The 24352-nt window shown below is 40.5% G+C and overlaps 1 protein-coding gene across 2 annotated transcripts in view; it reads left to right on the plus strand.

Moving 5' to 3' along the window:
- Nucleotides 1-24035, plus strand: part of RGMB (repulsive guidance molecule BMP co-receptor b) — a 41487-nt gene extending 17452 nt beyond the window's left edge. For both annotated transcript variants that reach the window (XM_069962960.1, XM_069962961.1), the window contains exons 2-3: nucleotides 1512-2020; nucleotides 21309-24035. In XM_069962960.1, the coding sequence (XP_069819061.1) occupies nucleotides 1512-2020; nucleotides 21309-21974 (1175 nt within the window). In that variant the 3' untranslated portion in view covers nucleotides 21975-24035. The remainder of the gene's footprint in view (nucleotides 1-1511; nucleotides 2021-21308) is intronic.
- Nucleotides 24036-24352: the final 317 nt, after the last annotated feature.

The following is a 24352-nucleotide window of genomic DNA, read 5'->3' on the forward strand; positions in this document are numbered from 1 at the left end:
TCTAGCTGCAACGAGATGACTTGCTGCAGCTAGTAACAGCCTAACAAGTTGTTGAGTTGCTAGAGAGAGGACAAGAGGTAAGAGCTGAAGAAGACAGGTCTTGGGGCTCGGCAGAGGAAGTTTAACCATTTCACTAATTTAGGAAGAGATATTATTACAAAAATTGGACATCCCCTGGCAATGCCTAAAGGGAACCTGGGGTCGCACCACATACCCAACAGGTACCTGCATAATCATAATTAAATATATGAAATTTAGAAGGAGTGGGGTACTAGCAGGAGAGAATCCATTATATTGCAATGTGATGCATCTAGAAGTGAGTTGAGGGGCTGCAAGAATAGATATAAGCATTGGCTCTGTAAATGTGACTGACCCCGAGGCCCTTTTCTCAGGCCTGTAAAAAAGTGCATGAGGTTTTGCTGTTGGGAGGCGTTTCTTCCAGTAGGTTTTTATAGAACATAGAAAGAAGGTTTTTAGGGGACTTCATTTGTAGTATCAATTTCTCAACACCAGCACAGATGGGGATTCTTTACTGTAAGAGCAGGGAGACTATAGGACTCTCTGCCGCATGATGTTGTCATGGCTAAATCCAGAGATTTATTCTGATTGCCATATTAAAGTCGAGAAGAAATTTTTTCCCCTTGGTGGTTGGGCAATCAACATCTGCCTTGTGACGTATGTTGCCTTCCTCTGGATCAACACAGTAGGTTTGTAGGTTTAACTTCATGAACCTTGTCTTTTAGGGCCAGTTTACACGGAGTAAAACTGGCGGAATTGGGCCAGCCTCCATGTCATACTGGCAGTCTATGGGACACTAAAAAAAATGGATGTGCTCTGATCAATTTTTAACCCTTTTTTTTTATAATGGTAGTCAGTGGAAAAACGGATGCAAACAAATGCATCTATATTTTTTTTTATTATTTTTTTTATTTTTTTGCATAAAACAGATGAAAAAAACGCAGTGTGAACTTTTTAACAATACCTATCTTTTTATAAAAGTGAAGAAAGTTACTTGAGTGCAGCAGTACAGGCATGGTATATATACCAGGTATATGTAAAGTGGGCAATGCCTGGGTCCCTTGGGCATCGGTTAAGCAGCAGAGAAGAGAAAACCGCATCGCTCCTGTAGTTTTCTCTTCTTTTTCTTCTTCTTTCCCAGTGGAACAGTCTAGTCCTGTAACACAACGTCTCTACAACACAGATACTAGTTGTATGCAGCAATATTCATATATGTGACAATCCCTTTAATATGTGACTAGTGATTATTCTGTCTTTGTAGCGAAGACTATTGACATCCTATATGTTGGATTAATTCAGTTGTATCTTTCTGAAACTCATTGGGAAACCAGAAGCCTTCACAGTTACCAATTTTCCTCTGTACTTTGTTGTCGTATTCTAGTTTCCCGTTACATTGTTGAATAAGTAACTTTGATATTAAGATTTTTCTATTTTTTTTTAATTCTTTCTCTTAAAGTCTGTCGGTTTCTCATTGTTATTTCTCTCTCCATCAGGTTACAGTCAGCAGCAAACACAATGCCGCATTCAGAAATGCACAACAGACTTTGTGTCCCTAACGTCACATCTGAATTCAGGGAGCGACGGCTTTGACTCTGAGTTTTGCAAAGCGTTGCGGGCTTACGATGGGTGCACACAGAGGACTTCTAAAGCTTGTCGTGGAAACTTAGTTTACCATTCCGCTGTGCTGGGGATCAGTGATCTGATGACTCAACGAAACTGCTCGAAGGATGGTCCTACATCTTCTACAAACCCAGAACTTTCAAATGACCATTGTAACTTTCATAGCAAGGTGACAGCAAGAGAACCAGGGGCGGCAGAGAAGCCTCAACCCAATTACCTCTTTTGTGGCTTGTTTGGAGATCCACATCTCAGAACTTTTAAAGATCATTTTCAGACTTGCAAGGTGGAAGGAGCTTGGCCACTTATAGACAACAACTATTTGTCTGTGCAAGTGACCAACGTGCCTGTAGTCCCTGGATCCAGCGCTACAGCTACTAACAAGGTAACTCAATAACAAGCCTCAACTTGCTTTGACTTTGTGGGAGGTGAAATCAATGGTAAAACTTTCTCAGGTTTTGTTTACCCTATTTATTCAATAGATGTGTAGTGTAAGCTGCCATGTTGTAGGCTGAATTAATTAAAAATGGCGTCTACTAAGTAGGGATGGTCCGAACCGAGTTCGGTTCGGGTTCGTACGAACCCAAACCCTCGGTAATGCTTCCCGCTGTCTGGCCGCTCCGTGGAGCGGGCGGATCCAGCGGGAGGACCGCCTGGAAAACTGGGATACAGCCATAGCCATAGGCTGTATCCCAGTTTTCAGGGCGTTACTCCTGCTGGATCCACCCGCTCCACGGAGCAGGCAGACAGCGGGAATCTGCTGCCGAGCGTTCGGGTTCATACGAACCCGAACCTCGGCAGGTTCGGTCTATCCCTACTACTAAGGGATTACAGAGGTCATAGTCAGTACAAAGAACATAGATCTGTAAACCTTTCGCAACTTGTACTGTCTTACTAGTGGTATTGTAGCTGTAAGAGCACCGTTTTCAGTTCCCATATAACCTAATGATCTCTAAAACTATGAGCTTATTAGAAGAAGCTTTATTCGCATGGCACCAACCTATGTGACGTGGCTCCATTAGAATCAATGGGGCCGCGTCACAGAGGGGAAATTGTCAAACTGGAGGCTGACGGGCCCCCCTCCAGTGCTTTGTGCTGGGCTGGTGCTCGGGAATAGACCGGTGCCGGTTTGTTCATGTAAAAAACCCAAAGCGATGTACTTAGTGGTACATTCACTTTAATGAAACATGACTTTGAAAGGATTGCTGTCTGCCGGAGAATGGACATTGTTGGGGGCTCCTAGTGGTAAGACCCCTGTGAATGATGAGCTGTCCCACTGGCTAGCTGGCCCCTATAAACTATCCTGTTGACCTAAACACTGTAATGGCATTGGTGTCTTTTTTTTTTTTTTGTGCCATTAGTTATCTATGCTTCTAATAAACAAAGCTAAAATCATACAGTGTTGGAGTTATAGATTATAGCTGATCATATGCAAGAAGTTACTTCTGATTGAAGCAAGGCACATATGCTAATGTGGGGTTCCTGTCTATACCATATAGAGAGCTTACAGGTGGTACTCCGGAGAAATAAATAGTTTTTAAATTAACTGGTGGCAGAATGTTATTCAGATTTGTAAATCTAAGTCTTCCAGTACTAATCAGCTGCTGTATATCCTGCAGGAAGTGGTGTATTCTTTCCAGCTTGACGCAGTGCTCCCTGATGCCACCTCTGTCCGTGTCAGGAACTGTCCATTGCAGGAGAGGCTTTCTATGGGGATTTGCTACTGGACAGTTCCTAATACGAACCAAGGTGGCAACAAAGAGCATAGTATCAGGCTGGAAAAAATAAACCACTTCCTGCAGGACATACAGCGCCTGATAAGTACTGGAAGACTTGAATTTTCTTTAAAAGTAGTAAATCGCAAATCTGTATACTTCTCTACCAGTTGATCTATAAACAATTTCTTTTCTTAGGGGTACCCCTTTAACTTGCCAATATAGGGCTCATTTACTTGTCACTGCCTCCCTCCGAATGGTGGGTAAAAGCCTATAATTTGCCAGTTTTTAGACAATTTCAGATAATTAACCATCATTAGCCTTTCTTTTCCCAAAGGCTATGTAAAATAAAAGCAATATGAAAGCAAAATACAGCTGCTAAATATATAAAAAAAATATGGCCTGATAATCTGCTACACTAAAATCTATGGAAAAACAGCCGCCTGTGCGCATATAGTAAAAAATGGTTTGAACTGTGTGTGAACCTAACCTAAGTATTGTATTCTGAATGACGCTATCATGTTGGCTCTCGTATGATTCAGTGGTAACTTCAACGGTTATATATAGAAATTCTGTCCTGTTTATTAAAGTGGCATATCTTATCTTTTGTGAGTTTTTTTATTTACGTCAACAGTATGTAGAAGTGTAAGGTTTTGGTTCTGGTAAAACTGGGACGCATGGGGCCCTGGTGGCGGTGCTCAGATTGTGCCAGGATGTATAAAACTGCATTTTACTGAAGTTCTTCTAGAACTTGGTAGCAGCAGAGGAAAGAAGAGCCGGCAAATGACTGCTCTCCTGTGAACGCGATGCGGAGGGGGGAGAGCAGCTACAGGGAACAGCCATTAATGAATAACCTGCTCTGTTATAGTGCGGCCCATAGTATGTGCTCCTGTATAGTGCTTACTAAGAAGCCATCATTAGACATAGGAATCCTGCTGTCATATAGTTTATATGCAGAATCCTGTACATGATGGAGTCTGTGCGGCACTGCATATTCTTTGTATGGAGTCTTATACAGAAATATGTGCACAGTCCGGTGGAACATACCACATACCAGTTTGTTCCTGATGGCTTTATTAATATGAGGCCTACAAGAAGAGTCTGCTCCATTATGGCCATGTGTGTGGGCCTGTAAGGGTATGGCCACACTACGGAATCCAGGTGGATCACCCACAGCATATTCCGCAGCTTGCCCCTGCTCGTGGCCACACGCATCTCCGCTGGTCCCATAGGCTTCATTCTATAGCAAGGTTCCGCCATCCGCCCAAACAATGAACCCGCTAATTCTTTGGGCGGATGGCGGAATCTGGCAAACCATAGAATGAAGCCTATGGGACCAGCGGAGAGGCGAGTGGGGGTGAGCTGCGAAATCTCCGGTAGGTGATCCGCCTGGATTCTGTAGTGTGGACATACCCTTACAGGCTAGGAGTGGGTCCAAAATACTAAAAAACAAGGTGTGTGGGGGGGGGGGGGAACCCACCAAGACTACATAGCTACTCTCTGCCCTGGTTCTGTAGAAACTCAGAGACTGACTGGTTGTTGGGGATGTGCTGTCTGACAATACTTGGTAGGCCGTGTATCCATGGCAACCACTCTCAGGACTGTATCCACCATTAAGCTCTAAGTTAAATTGACTAGTGTGAAAAATTCTCAAAATAGTTTTTAAGCCTGGATCACAGAAACAACACATAAAAACCTGAAACATTTTTCCTTTATAGTTTTTATGTTGTTTCTGTGAACTATATGTGATCCAGGCTTAAAAAAAATAAATAAATAAAAATAGAAAATTTGTCATAGTAATTCATAGTCAATTCAACTACAGTGGAGTGGTTGCCATGGATACACGGCCTAACAAGAAGTATTGTCAGACAGCACATGCCTAACAACCTGTCAGTCTCTACAGAACCAGAGAGTAGCTATGTAGTCTTGGTGTTCCCCCCCCCCCCCCCTCCTCATGTGGCCGTGAAAGGGTTATTCTGTGTGGCAGCAAATAGCGTGTATTTTCCTCCAGCCTCTCTGTGTACAGACTGAATGCAGCATTCATGCTCTGTGGGCACGCGGCCCTCGCAAGGTGTGTGTCGTATGTAAACTCTGCGGCATCTGTTGCCTTAGCTGACTTGTACATTGTGTTAGGCAGACAGGCGTGTTGTTGCAGTGGGCTTGATAACATGTTTCAATTTGTGCGCCATTGTGTATCTTAGTGTGGTTTATGACAAGCGTTTCACAGCGTCTACCTGCTCGCCTTACATCACTATTATGCTATGCTGACCTTTTTGTGGCCGATGATGATGAAACACAGGACAGGTTTTTAATAGTGTAATTGTCATAGTAAATCCTCCATGATGAACTGTGAAAATGGTGTTCAGTGTAGACTGGACCAATGGCATGTGTGTGTGTGTGTGTGTGTGTGTGTGTGTGTATGTGTATATATATATATATATATATATATATATATATATATATATATATATATATATATATATATATATATAATAATATATTAGCCGTCCACTTCCGGACATTTCCGTAGTGTGATGCGCAATTACAGACCATATTACGAATGTTCATCCGTAGTTGTCTGAAAAGCACGGACCCATTCATAGATGACTGGTGATCCATTGCACAATTGCAGTCTGCTCTAGGGCAGATCAGCATTTTTCGCAGCATGGATCACTGCCCAGACACCTACCCATAACGCCTACGGAGGTGTGACTGGGGCCATAGAGATGAATGAGTCTATAAGTGGACAGATTTTGCACATGTGTGACTTAAGCCCCTATTAAACAAGGCGACAGAGAGGAGCAAACAAGTAATGTCAGCGATCATTTGCTCCTTGTTGCCTGCTCACTGCTGCTGCTATTACACGATTCGGCATCGAGCGGGTGAGTACAGGGGGGGGCCGCAGGGGGCTGCCCAGGTGATCGCTAGATCGTCCGGGCAGCCCATAACAGATAGCAGTGGTCTGCTGTCGCCTCTCCTATTCCACGGAGCGACGGCAGCAGATCGCTGCTATATTAGTTGATTGTCTTTCAACATGTTGAAAGACAAACAACTGCAACGTTCAGCCGACATTGTTCATGTCGGCTGATCGTTGTCTACTATTACACAAGACTATTATCGGCCGATAATCGTTTCGTGTTATAGGGCCTTTAGGCCTTAAGCTATGGTCAGCATGTCTGTGTTTCTCAGGTATATGTTGGGAGTATTTCTTTACTCTTCGCATTTGGCAACCATTTTGAGAAGTGGCTTTGTTTCCTCAGTGTGAACTGGCCCTTACATGGACAATTGTGTGTGAATTGCTGTGAAAAAAGGATGGTGGCAATAAATGATTCTGATTTAATATCTTATATATGATGCCTCCAATCATAGGCCCAACCCATCACAAGGCAAGGTTGAGTAGTGTGGTCATTTCGGCCCTGTTCTCATCTTTGTTGTTTCCGTTCTGCGCTGTCACTGCAGAAATAATGGCAGTACCAGATCCCTTCCATGCCGGACACTAACGGTGACTGATGGTCCTATTGATCTTACCTGGGACTGCCTTCCATCACGGTGTCTGATACTTTATCTAACAAATTGATGTTGTGTTACTTTGTCCTGTATTTCCGATGGAATCTGTGGAGGAGGCTCCTAAGAAACCTCTGGTGCTGATGGTAACATAGTCATCGTCCTCCTCATCTAGAGACCATCCTGTTACTGAATCCAACCTACAACATGTCTGTGACGCTGCGTGTGCGCCCACATTAGCTGCACATCATTGGTCATTTATATCTCATGTTCTCTTTGGAGGAGCCATCTGTAAAATAACTTCATTAACGTCTCCTGATGAAAGCCAGTGTCTCGGGTGGAAAGTCAGAAACGTAATTACAATATTGGAATCTATTGATCTCGCGTCTGAACGTAATTTATAGGAGTTTTGCAATTAAGCATAATATCCAACATCGCCTTCATTCTGTGCAAGAAGCACAACAAAGTGCTCTTTTATCCCTAGTAATAAAAGGCAAAGTGGTTCAGAATAAGACCTGAATGTTGTGTACGCCACCAATAATACAAGGCTAGGTCCAGACGACTGAAGAAGAATGGCCAGTTTTGTCATCACTTTCGTGGTATAAGCCATTGCATAACCTATTGTAGCCTGGTGCTGTGAATGCCAGATAGCTGCATACTGTGTTATAAAAGATAATGGTAGTAATGGCCCAAGCACATGGCAATGCCCTGTCCTGTATGAGCCATAAGCCAGTGAATCCAATAATAAGGCGCTCCCTTTACTGCAGTATGTAATACAGTATATTACTAAGATAAATGGTATAATTCAGGAGAAAGTCTATAGTTTTAATAAAAATGAAGACAGGACATGTTTCAGTTCATGCTGCCTGAACCACAAGCCATTGGTTTGGTCCGTGGTGGCTTTTCCCTGCTGGCCTAGATTGAGAGATCTCTCTCTCTCTGTATAGGGAGAGATCTATCAATCAAAGATGGTGGGGCAGGGAGAAGCCACCAGGAAACGCCCCAATAACTTTTTTTTTTTCTAATGCATTGCTTTAATAAAGTTATATTACTTTTGTAATATAACGTCATTAAAACAAATGTATATTTTTTTTCTTTTATTTACTTATGCTGCGTTTACACGTAACGATTGTCGTGCGAAATTGCGTGATAACTATTAAATTCGAGCGATAATCGTACGTGTAAACGCAGCGAACGATCAAACGACGAGTGAGAAATCGTTCATTTTGATCTTTAAACATGTTCTCAAATCGTTGTTTATCGTTGGCAAAAAATTCGCAGATCGTTCCGTGTGAAGTCGTTCGCCGATTTAACCAATGTGTGAGATAGGCTTAAGCGATCGCAAAACAAATTTTCCATATGATATATCGTACCGTCTAAACACCGATCGTTATGAAAAAAAATCGTTACTCCGACATCGTTAATCGTACGATCGGGCCAATTATCGTTACGTGTAAACGCAGCATTAGCCAATTCCGTTGAGCAGCAGCAGTAAGGGGTGACCTGGACCCCTCTGCCGCACACAGCGATCATGTCGGGCAGCCTCCCCACCCTGTACTGTATTTAAGAATATACAGTACACAGTGACCAGAACGGGGCCCTCCTCTGTATATCGCAGTGCTTGATCAGAATAGATGGTCAACAACTGGTTAGACAGCCCTGTAGTTCCCGACTTAAACATTGGTGGCCGCAGAGGGGGACGTGTCTCCCCTTACTGCTGACATTCAACAGAGGTGGCTATGTAAATAATTTATTTTAATTAAGTTATATTACAAAGTAATATACCTTTTATTAAAGCAATGTATAAGTAAAAAAAAAAAAGTTTCTGGAGTACTCCTTTAAGTATCTATGTCCTACTGCAGGACAAGCAGGGGGGGAGGCTCCTGCTTTAGCCAGTTGTCTTACAGCTAGACACAGAGGACTGTAAGGAGGAGGGATTGTATTTCTGTTTTAATATGTGATATAATAGGATCAAAGTAAAAACTTAGATAACGAGAATAAGAACAAGAACACATTTTTTTTTTTTTCCGTGTTTGATGTTCCTTTAAAGGGGTTGTCCAGCGAAAATCTTTTTCTTTCAAATCAACTGATATCAGAAAGTTATATAGATTTGTAATTTACTTCTATTAAAAATTCTCAAGTCTTCCCATACTTCTTAGCTGCTGTATGTCCTGCAGGAAATGTTTTATTTTCAGCCTGACACAGTGCTCTCTGCTGACATTTCTGGCCAAGACAGGAACTGTGCTGAGCAGGAGAGGTTTTCTATGGGGATTCATAGAAACCGAGGCCAAAGATGTCAGCAGAGAGCACTGTGGCAGACTGAAAATAAAACATTTCCTGCATGACATGCAGCAGCTGATAAGTATGGGAAGACTTGAACTTTTGTAATAGAAGTAAATTATAAATCTATATAAGTTTTTTTATATTAGTTGATTTGAAACAGATTTTTGCTGGATAACCCCTTTAAATCAGGATGCATACAATTCCCATAGCCTGGTAGCCTGTAAGCTTTACTTGTTCCTTTTATTGTTCTTCTCTATCAGTCTATTAAAGATTGTAAGGGAGTAGAAACTTTCCATCTTTCTCTGCTGTTTACTGAAGATCCTGAGACATCTATTACTTACATCACTTGTTTTTCCCCCTAATGATATGTATGTGACGTCTGCAAAGTCTAAGACGTTATTCAGTGCCCTACTTGCCCTTACACATAGAAGAGGCTGTATTGTGCCTGCCAAGCAACCAGTGTTTCCTTCTCCAGCACATTCTGGTTGTCAGGCTGTGCGTGACATGGTAAGGAAGTCTCTGCAGCAGGTGAGCTTTGGTCTGCACAACCTCTTCTGTTTCTGGCACAACAAGTAGGTTTTATATACTGTAATTATAATGTTGAACAGCCAAAAGCTTGCAGTATGCTAATAGAGCTTTCTTATTCCAAGAGCCAGTCCTCTCTCTGCTGACATCTTTGGCCCAGACAGGAACTGCCCAGAGCAGGGGAGGTTTTCTATGGGAATTTGCTGCTGCCCTGGACAGTTCCTGTCTCGGCCAGAAATGTCAGCAGAGAGCACTGTGTCAGACTAAAAAAAAGACATCACTTCCTGCAGGACATACAGCAGCTGATAATAATGGGAAGACTTGAGTTTTTTTTAAATAGAAGTAAATTACAAATCTATATACTGTAACTTTCTGAAATCAGTTGATTTAAAAAGATTTTCACTGGATAACCCCCTTTAACCCCATTATCCTACTCTCCTTTATCCTCTATAAGTGGCAGGGTACAGGTGCAGTGCTTGGAAATGAATGAACCAGATCCACAGAGACGTCTTAAATGGGAAGGAGAAACTGTAATAGAGGATGGATGATAGGTGATTGGATAAGCAAACTGCACCACTAGGTTATTGGAGAGAATGGCTCCATTAAGGCCCCCATACACATTACACATGTGTTATCCAAATCCAACATTTTTGGTGGGGCTGGCCAAACATTTAATGTGTAAGACGGCCTCCTGACTTCCACAACAGATGATATTGTTGAAAAGATGGTTGGGGCATGTTGAATTTTAAAGAGTTACTGCCATTTAAAAAAAACTTTTAACATGTCAAAAGTTGTCATCAGTCAGAGTCTGGATGCTGAGACCCCCCCCACCATTTGCTCGATTGAGCAGGGAGAGTTGCTCAGCCAAACATTTTTTCTTTTCGCTGCAGGATACTTTCTATAGAATCAATGTCCTGCAGTAAGACATAAGAAGGAGAGGGAAGCGCTTAGCTGAGCACTTTTTCCAGGTCCGTGATCGGTGGGGGTCTCTTCCTGCATTCCATGGACGGTCTGTAGATACCGCTGATGTAAGGCTGGGTTCACACTACGTTTTGACAATCAGTTTTTTTCTTGCAAAAAACGGATGGAAAAAAACGTATTCATGTGTGCATCCGTTTTGATCCGCTTTTCCATTGAATTCCATTATAAAAAAAAAAAAAATCAAAACGGATCCGTTTTTTTTTTTAAAGGGCGTAAAAATAAGGTTGTCTACGGTTTTGTGTACGTTTAAAAAAAGACTGATCCGTTTTTTTGTTTTTTTTTCTAATGGACACAAAAATAAGGTTGACTATGGTTTTGTGTACGTTAATAAAAACGGATCCCAGCCTACATAACAGAGCTCTTGGCATCATGATAAATCATGATGCCGGGTAGTCCAAATTCCGTTCTGTAGCACATAATGGGAGATTTGTCAAACATGGTGTAAAGTGAAACTGGCTCAGTTGCCCCCGGCAACCAATCAGATTCCACTTTTTATTCCTCACAGACTTTTTGGAAAATGTAAGGTAGAATCTGATTGGTTGCTAGGGGACAGTTTCACTTTACACCATGTTTGATAAATCTCCCCCATAGTCTGTATTTACGGACCATTCCTGGAACGTGTGAATGTCCCCTAAAAAATTCAACTCCCCAGTCAGTTGTTCCCAGGGAGATAGGCCATCAACGTAAACCAACCCCCCTGCCCTGTCTCAGATACACAAACTGTCAGCCACGTATATGGGCAGACCAGGAGAAACAGCTGTCGTATGGGTTTGGCTACCTTTGAGTGTGTGTTGTTTTTTTTTTTTTTTTTTTTTTTTTATCCCTTCATTGTATATTTGTGTGCATTTTTCCAAAGTCTAGTAATAACTGAAGGCGGCCCGGTAGATTTCCTGGCATACATCACGCCCATTATACCAGATGCGCGCTCTCTCTGTAAATAACATAATGCTGTTTACCAACCCAGAGGACTCCATACAAATCATTTAATGGTAACCAAGTTTTAATGGCAATTAAACTCTCATCAAACCAAATGGCTTCTATAAACCACATGACACAGTTTGAAGCTTATTTGCAAATTATATTGGCTCTAAATGGCGAGCCGGATTCTGTTCCCAACACATGTACACTGTTAAGAATTTATAGCTCATGTACAGAAGTTTTAATTGAGCACCCTAAAGATTTCATTTACCAGATGGACGTGAGATACCGGCCGTGTCTGACAGCGACTCTGCCGTGCAAAACAGGCCATTGGCAGATTCATGTTTGAAAACACACGAGGCACGTATATATATGTATGTATGTGTGTGTGTATATGTGTATATATATATATATATATATATATATATATATATATATATAATCTGGAAGAAGTGATTGCATTACATGGCATGCTAATGGTAACATATGAACAGATGTCTTGCTTTAATGATTCTAATTGAAGAAAATGAGCTTTTCTAATCATCCTGGGATACAGCAGTTCTTTTACTTTACAGCTGGCTTCCTAACCCCATTGTGATGTGTAAGTAATTACAGAAAAAAAGACATTCATTGGAACTTGTTGATCACTTATCCAGTATGGTAATTGCGGCCAGATGGGGAAGACATTTCCTGATATTTAATGCCTGGGCCAGCATGTCTACAAATTTGTCGTAGGTTCTGCGTGCTCCGTCGTACATGAAAGGATGAGAAGTGTGATGTTCCGAACTTTATTCATGTCTGTCACCTTAAAGGGGATATCCAGGATTAAAAAACAAAAAACATAGTTGCTTTTTAACAGAAACAGCGCCACTCTTGTCCTATGTTTGAGCGTGGTATTGCAGATCAGTTCCATTGAAGTGAATGGAGGCGAATTGCAATAACACACATGACCCGAGGGCAGGTGTGGCGCTGTTTTTGCAAGGGAGCTGCTATGTTTTTAGAATCCTGAATAACCCATAGGCCATATAATAGTTCAGATGTTAGAGCAGTACTTATTGCTTGGCAAATGTGTGTTTGTTTGTTTTTTTTTTTGTGTGGTGGCCGATACTTTTGCAGGATGGAAATGTGAAGCCATATTGGTCACTTTCAGAGACAGGCAAGATTATCACTTTATTAGGCCAGGTTAACATCCGTAGTAAAGAGGTTTTATGCCGAAACGTGTCCTACTGTATTATTTCGTTGGAATAAAATAACCATGTCTGCAAGAATTGGTGAGTGCCGCAACCTCTTTTCTTTTGATTCTGCAGCACACAGGGCGGTGTGCCGACACTTAAACTGCATAGGTTCACATCTGGGCCTTATCGCAGAAGCTGTTCAGTGGCAGGTTTACTGCACACACACAAAAAAAAAAAACTAAGAAGCAGACCCCACTTTTAATTTTTAATGGGGCCCGTCTGTTATCTGTTATTGAACTGCATTTTAACTGGCAAAAAAAATTGCATTGGCCACATTTTTTGTGACAGAATGACACTGGAGGAGCTGTCTGTAAAGGGACAACTAAGATCTGTACTTCATGATGCTGGACTTATCTGAAATCTGACAGATATACAAAAGCCAGAAGTAGGGCAGTCATATGCATGAGGCTTTCTTTTTCTGCATGCAAAGCTGTAGTCTATACTATTTATTTATTTTTTGCACCTTGATTTCATCTACTAAGGGTCATTTTACACACACAGATATCTGACCAATTTATCTGATAGATTTTTTAAGCCAAAAACAGACTATAAACAGAGAACAGGTCATAAAGGAAAGACCGAGATTTATCTTCTCTTCAAATCCATTCCTGACTTTGGCTTAAAAAAAAAATCTGTTGGATAAATTGTTTGGATATCTGTGTGTGTAAAAGGACATGTGTCTTACATGTGCCTCGCTGGGGAAATATGGAGCTGATCCTGTTCTATGTGCAACTGGTGTCATACAGCGTGACTATGTAATAAGGGAGTAGTAATACTGTGTATGACACAATTGATCTAGTTATTGTGTATTGAAGCCATTACGGAATACCAAAAACATTATAAATCACGTGTATTCATAAATTGTAGTAAAAGTAAAATTAATATACCATAATTTGTGATTATATATATATATATATATATATATATATATATATATATATATATATATATTATGTTTGTGTGTGTATAGAGAGATAGTGAGATAATTTATTATATTTTTATGCCGACAGGATCAGTATAGGGAGTTGTACACCATGGTTGTACTATGGTGGCACACACTGGATCTCCCCTCATGTTTCCCCTCTCCTCACTCCAGTGCTCTCACATCGCAGCCTGTTTTCATCAGGGCTCGAGAACTTTATGTAAACTTTTCCATCCTACTTTGTGCCAAGTTTAAAATTAAACTTTCTCCCACTCTGCTCCCCACAATCCCGGCATTTTATGTGCATTTATTTTTCGTTTCCCAACCATGTGTAATACATAAGTCTCTTAGCTGTACTGCGCTAACAATAACAATTGTGTAAAACTGACAAGTCGGAGAGATTAACAAAATGTTTTCTTATTGTGTCAGTGTAACGTGCACGCTTACAACAACGCGGATCTCCCTATGGGAAGATAGTCGCCTTTATTGGTTTTTTGTATGGAGAGAATAATTGTTTTCATGTTAGTAGAGTCATTTTCACAGTTTTCTAAATCTTCCAGGTAATGTGCCGTGTGTCTGTGTCTGAAAACGCCAGATTTACTAAAAGTTTCTTTAATGGAATAGTAATGAGAATTTCCAGCTCATTTGTTTCTTGTTATTTTCTTGCTATATTAGGGCATTGGCCATAGAGGTTGACGTCGAGTTCTAGGGCCTGAAACATTACTCTGTTTTGTACCTTGATGTTACTGTTTTCACAGCTGGTTAGAAGCCAAGGAGCAAATTGTTTAAAAATGGATGAGTGCAGCGTCTCGTCCGGGAAAGAAACTTAACATAAGCATCGATGTTTTAAATACACAGCAATTCTGCTTATCAATAATAAATGAGACTGGGAGGGCACAAACGTGCCAAATACCTGAACGCTTGTCTGATGAACAAGGACGCTATAGGGGTCATGTATGAGAGCGTCAGCGTCTGAGCCACCCAGTCTAATCAGGAGGAGGCCGGTCTAAAGACAACACACCTATGATAGAACTCAGTGTTATAGATTACTTATGTCATATGCAGTTTTGCCATTTAATACCCCAATGAATTAGAAGGAAATTTGCAGCTGCTCATTATTTTTTTTTTTTTTTTTTTTTTTTTTTTTTTTTTTTTTAATATAAGCTCTAATGCAGATCATTTAGGTCCTGGTTACAGACCACACAGACACCTTGCACAGTCTGATCCTGCATTCATTTGTTAAAAATATACTCCGGAGGAGGGAGGGGAATAATCAACTGGAACTTTATACAGGTTTGTAAATTGTTTCCAGTCTGACACAGTGCTCCATGCTACAGAAAATTGGCAAAAAATTGGCAGCACCTCTATGCCTCTGTTCACACTGCAGGTTGCACGTTGCATGTGGCTTAAAGTGTCACTGTCGTTATAATTTTCAAAATCTAAATCAACAGTAGATGTGAAATACAGCAAGTTTGCAATATACATTCATTATTTTTTTTTTTTTTTCGTTATCATGCTGTAAAACAAAGCTGAACTTACCAGAAATCCATGTCCAGTCTCCAGAAGGCAGAGTTTCTGACTTGTGCTGGTTGAAATAAAAAAAAAAACACAGACTAAACACAGGAATTCCGGACAGTACAGAGAGTCATGGCTCAATGTGTTCATCAGTCACATGACTGCCTTCTCTCTGTGAATGCTCAGATGGCCTGGGATACACAGGACTTCCTGTTTTCTGACAGTTTTTTTTCCTCAAAAAACAGGAAAGAGTCAGAAAACAGGAAGTGCTGTGTTTTCCATGATAACTAAAAAAAAAATGTTATATAAAGCAAGTTTGCAATATACATCTACTGTTGATTTAGATTTTGAATGTTATAACGACTGGTACACTTTAAGTTGTGCAGTTGTAGGCTTTAGTCCAGAAGAGGCCATTGCTAGTGTGAGAATGCTAGAGTAGGACCATGTCTCTGAGGACACCTTAACGTGGTGACATTGTACACTCTGTTTGAACAAATAGTTTGCTAAGATCCTCATTTTTTAATATCTATAGAGCAGGTTTTTATTGTGTGTATGGCAGGGAAGTATATATGGTAAGCACTTGCACCTGTAGGTTGCTGTTGCATTTTCTGTTTTGACAGTGCTCAATGTTGCTACCTCTGTCTGTGATAAGAACTGTCCAGAGCAGTAACAAATCCCCATAGAAAACCTTTCCTGCGTTGGGGACGTGATTGAAGCCTTTAAATATGTTAAAGGCCTAAATAAGGTTCAGGAGGGAAGTGTTTTAATAAAAAAAAAAAAAAGAAAAGAAAAAATAACTGAACACAAGAACAAGGGGGCACAATCTGACGTCAGTTAAGGGAAAAATCTGAAACACTGAGAAAATATGACTTTACTGAAAGAGTAGTAGATGCTTGGAACAAACTTCCAGCAGATGTGGTCGGTAAATCTACAATAACAGAGTGTAAACCTGCCTGGGATAAACATATATCTATTCCAAGATAAGGGAAATACTAAAAGGGCAGACTAGATGGACCAGGTGGTCTTTTTTTCTGTTTTCTGATGAAGGTCCCCATACCTTTCAAGGGGGAATCTGCTACAATAAATGGTTTCCTATTTTTAGACAGTGTTTGCTAGGTAGTACAGTATGTCACTTAGGGCCCTATTCCACAGGCCCGATAAATGTAAACGAGCGCCGATCTGCTATATCGGCGCTCGTTTACTGGGCCTATTATGCGGCCCGATAATCGTTAAGCAGGCCGCTAAGGACCGATGTCCTTGGAGCCCTTGTTAAACACCATACATTACCTATCCATGTTGCAGGTCTTCTCCTGCGCTCCTTCCTTCCGGTCCCGACAGACTGCTCAGTCAATCACTGGCCGCGGCGGTCCTGGCCAGTGATTGGCTGAACGGTCTGTCAGCTAAGACAGGCCGCACCGAAGCTGCTGCTGTGCGTGGGACCGGGAGGAAGAAAGAGCACAGGAGAAGACCTGAACCATGCTTAGGTAATGTATGGTACTTGTGGAATCGACGGTCGCCGGCCGCGCATCACTTTTCCACGCAGCGATGCGCGGTCGGTGCCCAATGGTTTTAGGTTTGAATCTAAATAAACGATCAGCCGATGACCCCATCATCGGCTGATTATTGTCTCTATTCTACAGAGTGATAGTCGATTCGGCCAATTATCGGTCCGTGGAATAGGCCCTTTAGGCTTCTGGCAGCATAGCCAGCTAGATCTGTTCCGTCATCCATTATACTACATAAGAGAAGAGCGGGCCCTATCTTCCATTACAGAAAGAACATTGCTGTAGTTCTTACTAGTAGCATATTTAGCATTTTTATAAATATAATCTAGGAACCCAGAATAAATGTTCATTTTAATCATAATAAAATTCTTAAAAATTCTATAATACTGCAGGATGATTTGACCTGTGTCAGGATAAATGCTGGGCCCTTGTAACATTACTGTAAGGTTATTGGTTTGCAGTCTTCATATCTGTATCTGCTTGCTGTGGTGTAACAGGAAACTGGCAGATCGCTTCCATCAGGCCGCTCCCAAAGGAGATGACGGGATATGTTTATCCATTATCTTAAATAGAAATGACTTAAAAAGGTAAGGTGCCAGTGGTTATTATTATAGGCACATTGGCTTCCTGGTATGGCTGCGGTACTATCACAGATGGTGTGTGTGTGTGTGTGTGTGTACATATACATATATATATATATATTAGTACTTCTATGCCTGGTTTGTAGTGTAGTATTTGTCCTTGGATGTATCTATCCCCTTTGTGAGATAGAAGAATATGAATAAACAATAATAACTATAATTATTCCCATATGACTGTGTTAGTGTGTCCTTGGATTACCTTTTGTAGCTGTTGTAAATTCTGACCAGACACTGGTGAAACCCTCCCAGTTTATATACATCAAATACACGACGTGTGGTAACAATTCATGTCCCAGTCCCACCCCGGCTTCTAATCTGTAAGGCCCCAATTTGTAACATGATAGTAATAATTGAAGGATGATTATACCAGACACATTTATAGAACTGTTGAAATGATTTACACTTCCATATAGTGAGAATGTAAAGGAAATAGAAGTATTTATCATCTGGATAAGCCTGCTAGGGGCGTATGGATGTAATAAAAGGGGATGTAGTGCTTGGGACCCCCCTGTACTATCAAGGGGGGGGTCTCACTGTCTGGCTGACCCAACAGGCTTGGGACAAGAAGAACTCCCAACTAGGACTCTATTATTCAGAGAAGGATCCCTTCCAGAATCTCTTGTCATAGTTTCATAGTTGATAAGGTTAAAAAAGGTCAACCATTCATTTATCAAGGGGAAGGCAAAAAAAACAACATTTTGAGGTCAACGGCAATAGCCCCATGGTAGAGAATTCTGTCAACTCTATATATGGCAAGAGGAATAAAAATGTCATAGTGGCCTTCCAGTATTTATCAGCTGCTGTATAACCTGCAGGAAGTGGTGTATTCTTTCCAATCTGACACAGTGCTCTCTGCTGCCTCCTCTGTCGGTTACCAGAACTGTCCGGAGCAGTAGCAAATCCCCATAGGAAACATCATCTGCTTTCTGTCATGGACAGAGGTGGCAGCAGAGAACACTCTATCAGACTTGAAAGAATACACCACTTCCTACAGGACATACAGCAGCTGATAAGTACTGGAAGACTTGAGATTTTTAAATCAAAGACATTTCCAATTCTGTATAACTTTCTGACACCAGTTTATTTGAAAACTATTTTTTTTTCCTCTGGAGTGCCCCTTTAATTTTGCATTTGCTACCTTGCTTGGCATTGCCTGTTTCTTTATTTTCTCACAAGGCGACTATGTAAGGTTTTGTTATATTTCATATGAAAATGGTTAAAATAAAGAATTCAGTGGGATGAGCCAGCTGTCTAACATGAGCACTGAGGTTTCCAAACTTTTCCCCCCGACAGACATTGGGGAAGAGAAGAATCAGGCATGTTGGATTTCAACTGCTTAATCCTTTTGTTTTCAGAGAGATAAGCCAATGCCACCAGAGGAGTCTGACAGCAGCTTACGCCTCCATTCAAAATACATGAACACTTAGCTGAGTGTGTGTATGGAGGCATACAGCCCACAGCTAGTACATGTGTATGCTTACATTGATATTAAAGGGTAACTCCTGTGAAATTTTTTTTTCTTTCAAATCAACTGGTGTCAAAGTGCAAGAAATTAATAATTTTGATTCTATTAAAAAAATCTCAAGTCTTTCAGTACTTATCAGCCGCTGTATGCCCTACATTTCTGTGTCTATTTCTATGACATACAGCGGCTGATAAGTACTGAATGACTTGAGATTTTTAATAGAAGTAAATTACAGATCTCTGGCACTTTCTGATACCATTTGATTTGAAAGAAAAAAAATTTCACTGGAGTTGCCCTGTAGTAAATGAGGAAATAAGGGATTGGTACCACGTTAGTTTTATCAATGTAAAGAAGGGGCGGCACTCACCATCAATCTGTGCAGAATATTGTGCTTGGTTTATTTCCGTATCCATAAACACATAGAGTTCAGCAGGTAAGACGCCAATCGACCATGATGATGTCAGGTGACAGCTGTTTCGCGCCTTACAACGCTTCTCCAGTTTTATAAGCATTTATTGCTTTAAGAAAGCAGATATGATACCTTAGGTGTTATGGAAATGCACTAAGTTACCATTTCAGATCACATGTTGCTGTTATACTATCCAGAATATATGATGATATAAAGCACAGGCAAACGCAGACCCTCCAGCTGTTGCAAAACTACAATTCCCATCGTGCCGGGACAGCCAAAGCTTTAGCTGTCCCAGGCATGATGGGAATTGTAGTTTTGCAACAGCCGGAGGGCCGGAGTTGGACACCCCTGATATAAAGCAAAGAGTGCAATCGCATCCTATATGATTCCAGACAGCTGGATGTGCGTTCAGAAAACCTGATTGTTCCCCATTTGATAATTTGGTTTCTAATAAGAACTGATTTATTTCCGAGTGTAAACCCTGTGTCCGTGTTGGAACGTGTGTCCTGCTGCTCTGCACTAACCTATATTTCAGCTACAGGAATACACTTGAGAGACTTTTATGAGTCACGGCTGTCAAACAGACAAATTGCTCAGCTTTGTGAGAAGAGTTGATTCTCTAATTTAGTGCACTAATGTTATGATTGCGGCTTGCCTAAGGTACCTATTAAATAGAGAGACCTGTCATTTGCCTCTCATTATGACTGCTCCTGTTAGATCACTTCACTCTCCCAGGTGTTGAGTAAACTGAAGGAGAATGTTGCAGGTCTTGTATCCTTGATGTGCGGCGAGACATTCAACTTCCATCTACCTGGAAAAATACAAAGTGTGCAGTTCTCTATACACCTGTTATAGTTGTGTTTGCTCCACGTCTCTATCTATAGGCTGGACTGTAGTGTTCTTCTGTAAGATTGGTGACAAGGAGTCAAGAACAACGTCTTTCTCCATGATCACTGAATTACTTCATATATCTCTAGTCTTTAGAGTATTTGTATGTGATAATGACATATGCAAAGTTGTTTTAAAAAAAAAAAAAAAAACTTTTTTATAAGATTCTCTTGAAGGGGTTGTCTGATTTAGAACATTAGAACTTATTATAAGTTGCCTTTATGGATGTTAGAGCACTTCCATATATAAGCTAAAGAACTGCTAATAAGAACATCTCTCAATGGAGGACCCAACATATATTACCTAAAGGGGTTACCCATGTGTAATGCTTAGTTTCCCCTGTGGGGGCACTGCAGGGAAATTAAACAGTTATCAGGTTTTTTTTCCCTTCAGTTTACAGCTCTTCACTGGAGCAATCTGTAATTCGTATATCTTTGGGGAGGCTTCACACTGCATATTTCGGTTGCGTATATGTGTCCATATTGTGTCTTTATGTCCCAGCCTGACTGTGGCTCTAAAGACCAGGTCTTGGGTCTGAAATACTCTCATGTGAAGCCAGCCTAAAAAAATAGGGCTTGGTGTGCTGGATTAAGTGGATACTTAGAAAGCAAATTTTTTTATAAAATGGCTGCCTATATATGTCTGTGATGGTTGGTGATAGAGGTCCTGGGACCTCTTAGTATGTTGAGGGTACCATTTTTTTTTTTTTTTATTAGAATAGTTTATGAGAATAAGACTGATTGATAGATAGATAGATAGATAACTGGGGCCTCTGGTAACAAGCTAAATGGAACACATGAACCAAATAGCCAAACTGTTAAAAAATTTGCTACTGGGTGGATCTCTTGCTGGGCCACCGAAAAGACACAAAGGCTCCTTAAATGCTCTAACTGGCTTATAAAGTTTACAGTAAATTGAAGAATATGTGTTGTGATTAGCAGATCTACACTAAAAGGGATTCTAGCTCTCTGCAATGGCCCTAAAGCCCTTTCGGAGCTCATTTCAGCTTTACATTACTAGAAATCCCAGACACAGTTCACATGCTGCTTCTCCTTTGCTATGGACATGTCTCAATCTCCCGTAACCTCTGCTTTGTCTTTATATAATGCAAATTAAATTTTACAAATATTTAACTTTTTTCTTTTTTTGTCTGTTTTGCTCTAGATAACTATAATATTCAAATCTTACCAAGACTGTACGGATCAGAAGGTGTACCAGGCTGTGACGGATGATCTGCCTGCAGCGTTTGTGGACGGCACAACCAGTGGCGGGGATGGTGACTCTAAAACGTTACGGATTATAGAGAAAGTCAGTGGAAAGCATGTTGAAATGCACGCCAGATACATTGGGACAACTGTCATTGTACGGCAGCTCGGAAACTATCTAACTCTAGCAATTAGAATGCCGGAGGAACTGGCTATGGCTTACGAGGAAAGCCAAGACTTACAACTGTGTATGAATGGCTGCCCATCCAGCGAACGCATCGACGAGGGCGGACATCTGCCCCTCCCCGTGACCAGTAACAATTCACCCAGCTCATCACCTGGACAGTCACGCTCATCATACACACTGGAAAGTGCCATTGCCAAATGTCTTGAAAAGTTCCAAGTCAGGCACATCTATTTCCATTCTTGTGTTTTTGACTTGCTTACAACCAGTGACGCTAACTTTACGGCAGCGGCTCAGAGTGCTTGGGAGGACGTGAAGGCTTTGCACCCTAGAAAGGACCTTTGGATAATCTTTCCATCGAATGGAAACATAGCCAAAACCCCCGCTTTGCCTGCTCTACTTTTTGGGCTAGTCTGCTCGGTCTTTGTTGCTCTTTTGTAGAAGTTTTCTTGTGTATAAAAAAAAAAATTGTAAAATATATATTGTTATAATATATTGAGCAAGGATAACAGCATATATGTATATACCGTGTATATGAAGGGATGTTTGTCTCGGGATGCCCATGAGATTGTACATATTGTGTTATTGTTTATACTGAAGCTGGATGTAGTATTACTTGTTTGGTTTTGTCTTGTTTTGTTCTTTTTAGTTTTTTTTTTTTTTTTTTTTTATTTCAGTTGTACAATGTTTTATATGTTCCTTTGCCGGAACCTTTTAGAAAGCACTTTATTTTTTATAAGATATTTATGTGTCTATACAAGTGAGATATGATATGTGTGAATACACACATACCAAGCTCTGTTTATGTATTGTGTTGATACCTAAGAAAGTTTTGTATTGTGTGACTTGGCAGGTTAGACGTAGTTTCCATGTAATGGCAGTAGTGTTGCCATGGTTTGGCATGGGATTTTTCTAATAGTTTATTGAAAGAAAAAAAAACATATGAACAGCTTTCTCTTCTTTTCTAATTCACCATACGAAAGGTTAGTAGTGATGATTGAGCTGTATGACATTGTTCACACAAGGATATTAGATGCTCGCTAGAACAAAACAACTTCTAGTGTCGTTGGTTAACCATTTTATTCTGATTCCAGTTCCTTGTGTGAACAGTCTTGTAGGCCATATTCTTAAAAACTATATATTTTGTAGCAGTCTATTCTGCCCTTAGTCTTATGATAAACCCTCCTCTTATAGTCCCTGTACTTGAATACAACCTGTATTATAAAGTTGTGGAAAATTAGTGTCCATAGGCTGGTTCAGTAATTGCAACTCAACCACATTCAAGTGAATGGGACTGACCTGCAATACTAAACATAATCTTTAAACAAGAGTGGCGCTGTTTTTGTAATTTTAGTCAACTTTTAGTATTTGCTTTGTTTACACACAAACTATGAATATGCCGTAACCTAAAAGCAGTACACATCAGTACTATCCCCCCATAGTTGACTTTTTTTTTTCCTTCTTCCTTTTTGCCCTTTTACCATAAATAGTGGTCGACCTAATAATACTTGTGATGATTCATCGCAGATGGCATCTTTCCCATCCTTTACCCAGAATTATAAACATTTATATTGCTGTTGTGTCCTATTAAGTCATTATTAAAAACTGTTCATTTATACTAAGGCAGGAAGAAAATGTTCATCTTATAAATTGATTCCCTAATTTTGGCTGCCCCCCAAACCCAGCTGCCGGAGACAGCTGCCTCATATTTCCTCATTATATGGCAACTTCTGCTCAGAAATTATATTATTTTAAGATATTTTACTGAAAAAAAAAACATAATTATTCCTATGGGTTTTTGGCATTTAAAAAACTGATGTTCTTTATTTAATTTTTTGAGCGTATGGCCTATAGAATATAAGTGATCCCACTACGGCTGCATGCGTATTCTTCTAAGAGCACATCTGAGATGTTCACTTTACTATGTTTCCTTGCTTTTCAGAACTGTGAATGAAAACAAGTTATGATTGCTTGTGTAAGCAATAAGCATTTTGCAATGAATATACTGTTATTCTAAACAATTGCTTATGTTGTCAAGTGGGCAGATCCCAAGTTCTAGTGCCCCTAACCACCTAACATTTGGCATGGGTAATGCCCATATCATATGACTGGCTCACAAAATTTCCTCACCCTTGCCTTTTTACTTCTAAAGATCAAGAATGCAGGGTGACTTTAATGGAAGGATCCTCCTTTGTTAGGTGGAAGCTTTTTTTTTTATATATATTTATAGTGGGTTTGGTTGTTCTTGTTGGATATTAAGAAAAGAAAAAAAAAAACACTTTGTTAGCCAAATTAGCGCAGTGTCAGGTTAGTTAAAGTTTTATATTTTCTTCTATATAGTTTTATTAGCTATAGCAGAAAGAGCCAACTCTGCAAATTTACATTGTTACCTATTAGTCACCAATAATTTATCATTAAAGGTAAATCACTGTCTATAAAATTGAGACACAACAGACATGATTGAACTTTGAGAGCCTTCATACACATTAGAGTGAATGGGGGGGGGGGGGGGGGGGACGGCTGGTCCGGCTGACTGTGTATGGGGGCTTGCTGGATCAACCCCCAACACATAGTGTAAATTTGAACATGCTATCCTTCAGTTTTCCCTAGAGAAAAAGCACCCGCAGAGGAGTCTGACATCAGCTTTCTCTTTTATCTCCCCATTGAAAACATGGCTCTATTGGCCAAGCAAGCATATCCATGGGGAAACAGGATCAATAGCCATCAGCCAAATAGCTATTGAAAATGTATGGCCACTGTAAGTCAAGTTTAGAGCTGTTCATGTTACCCTTACTATACATGGATGGTATAGCAGATTC

The sequence above is a fragment of the Dendropsophus ebraccatus genome, chromosome 3, assembly GCF_027789765.1.
Source record: "Dendropsophus ebraccatus isolate aDenEbr1 chromosome 3, aDenEbr1.pat, whole genome shotgun sequence".
NCBI lineage: Eukaryota > Metazoa > Chordata > Amphibia > Anura > Hylidae > Dendropsophus > Dendropsophus ebraccatus.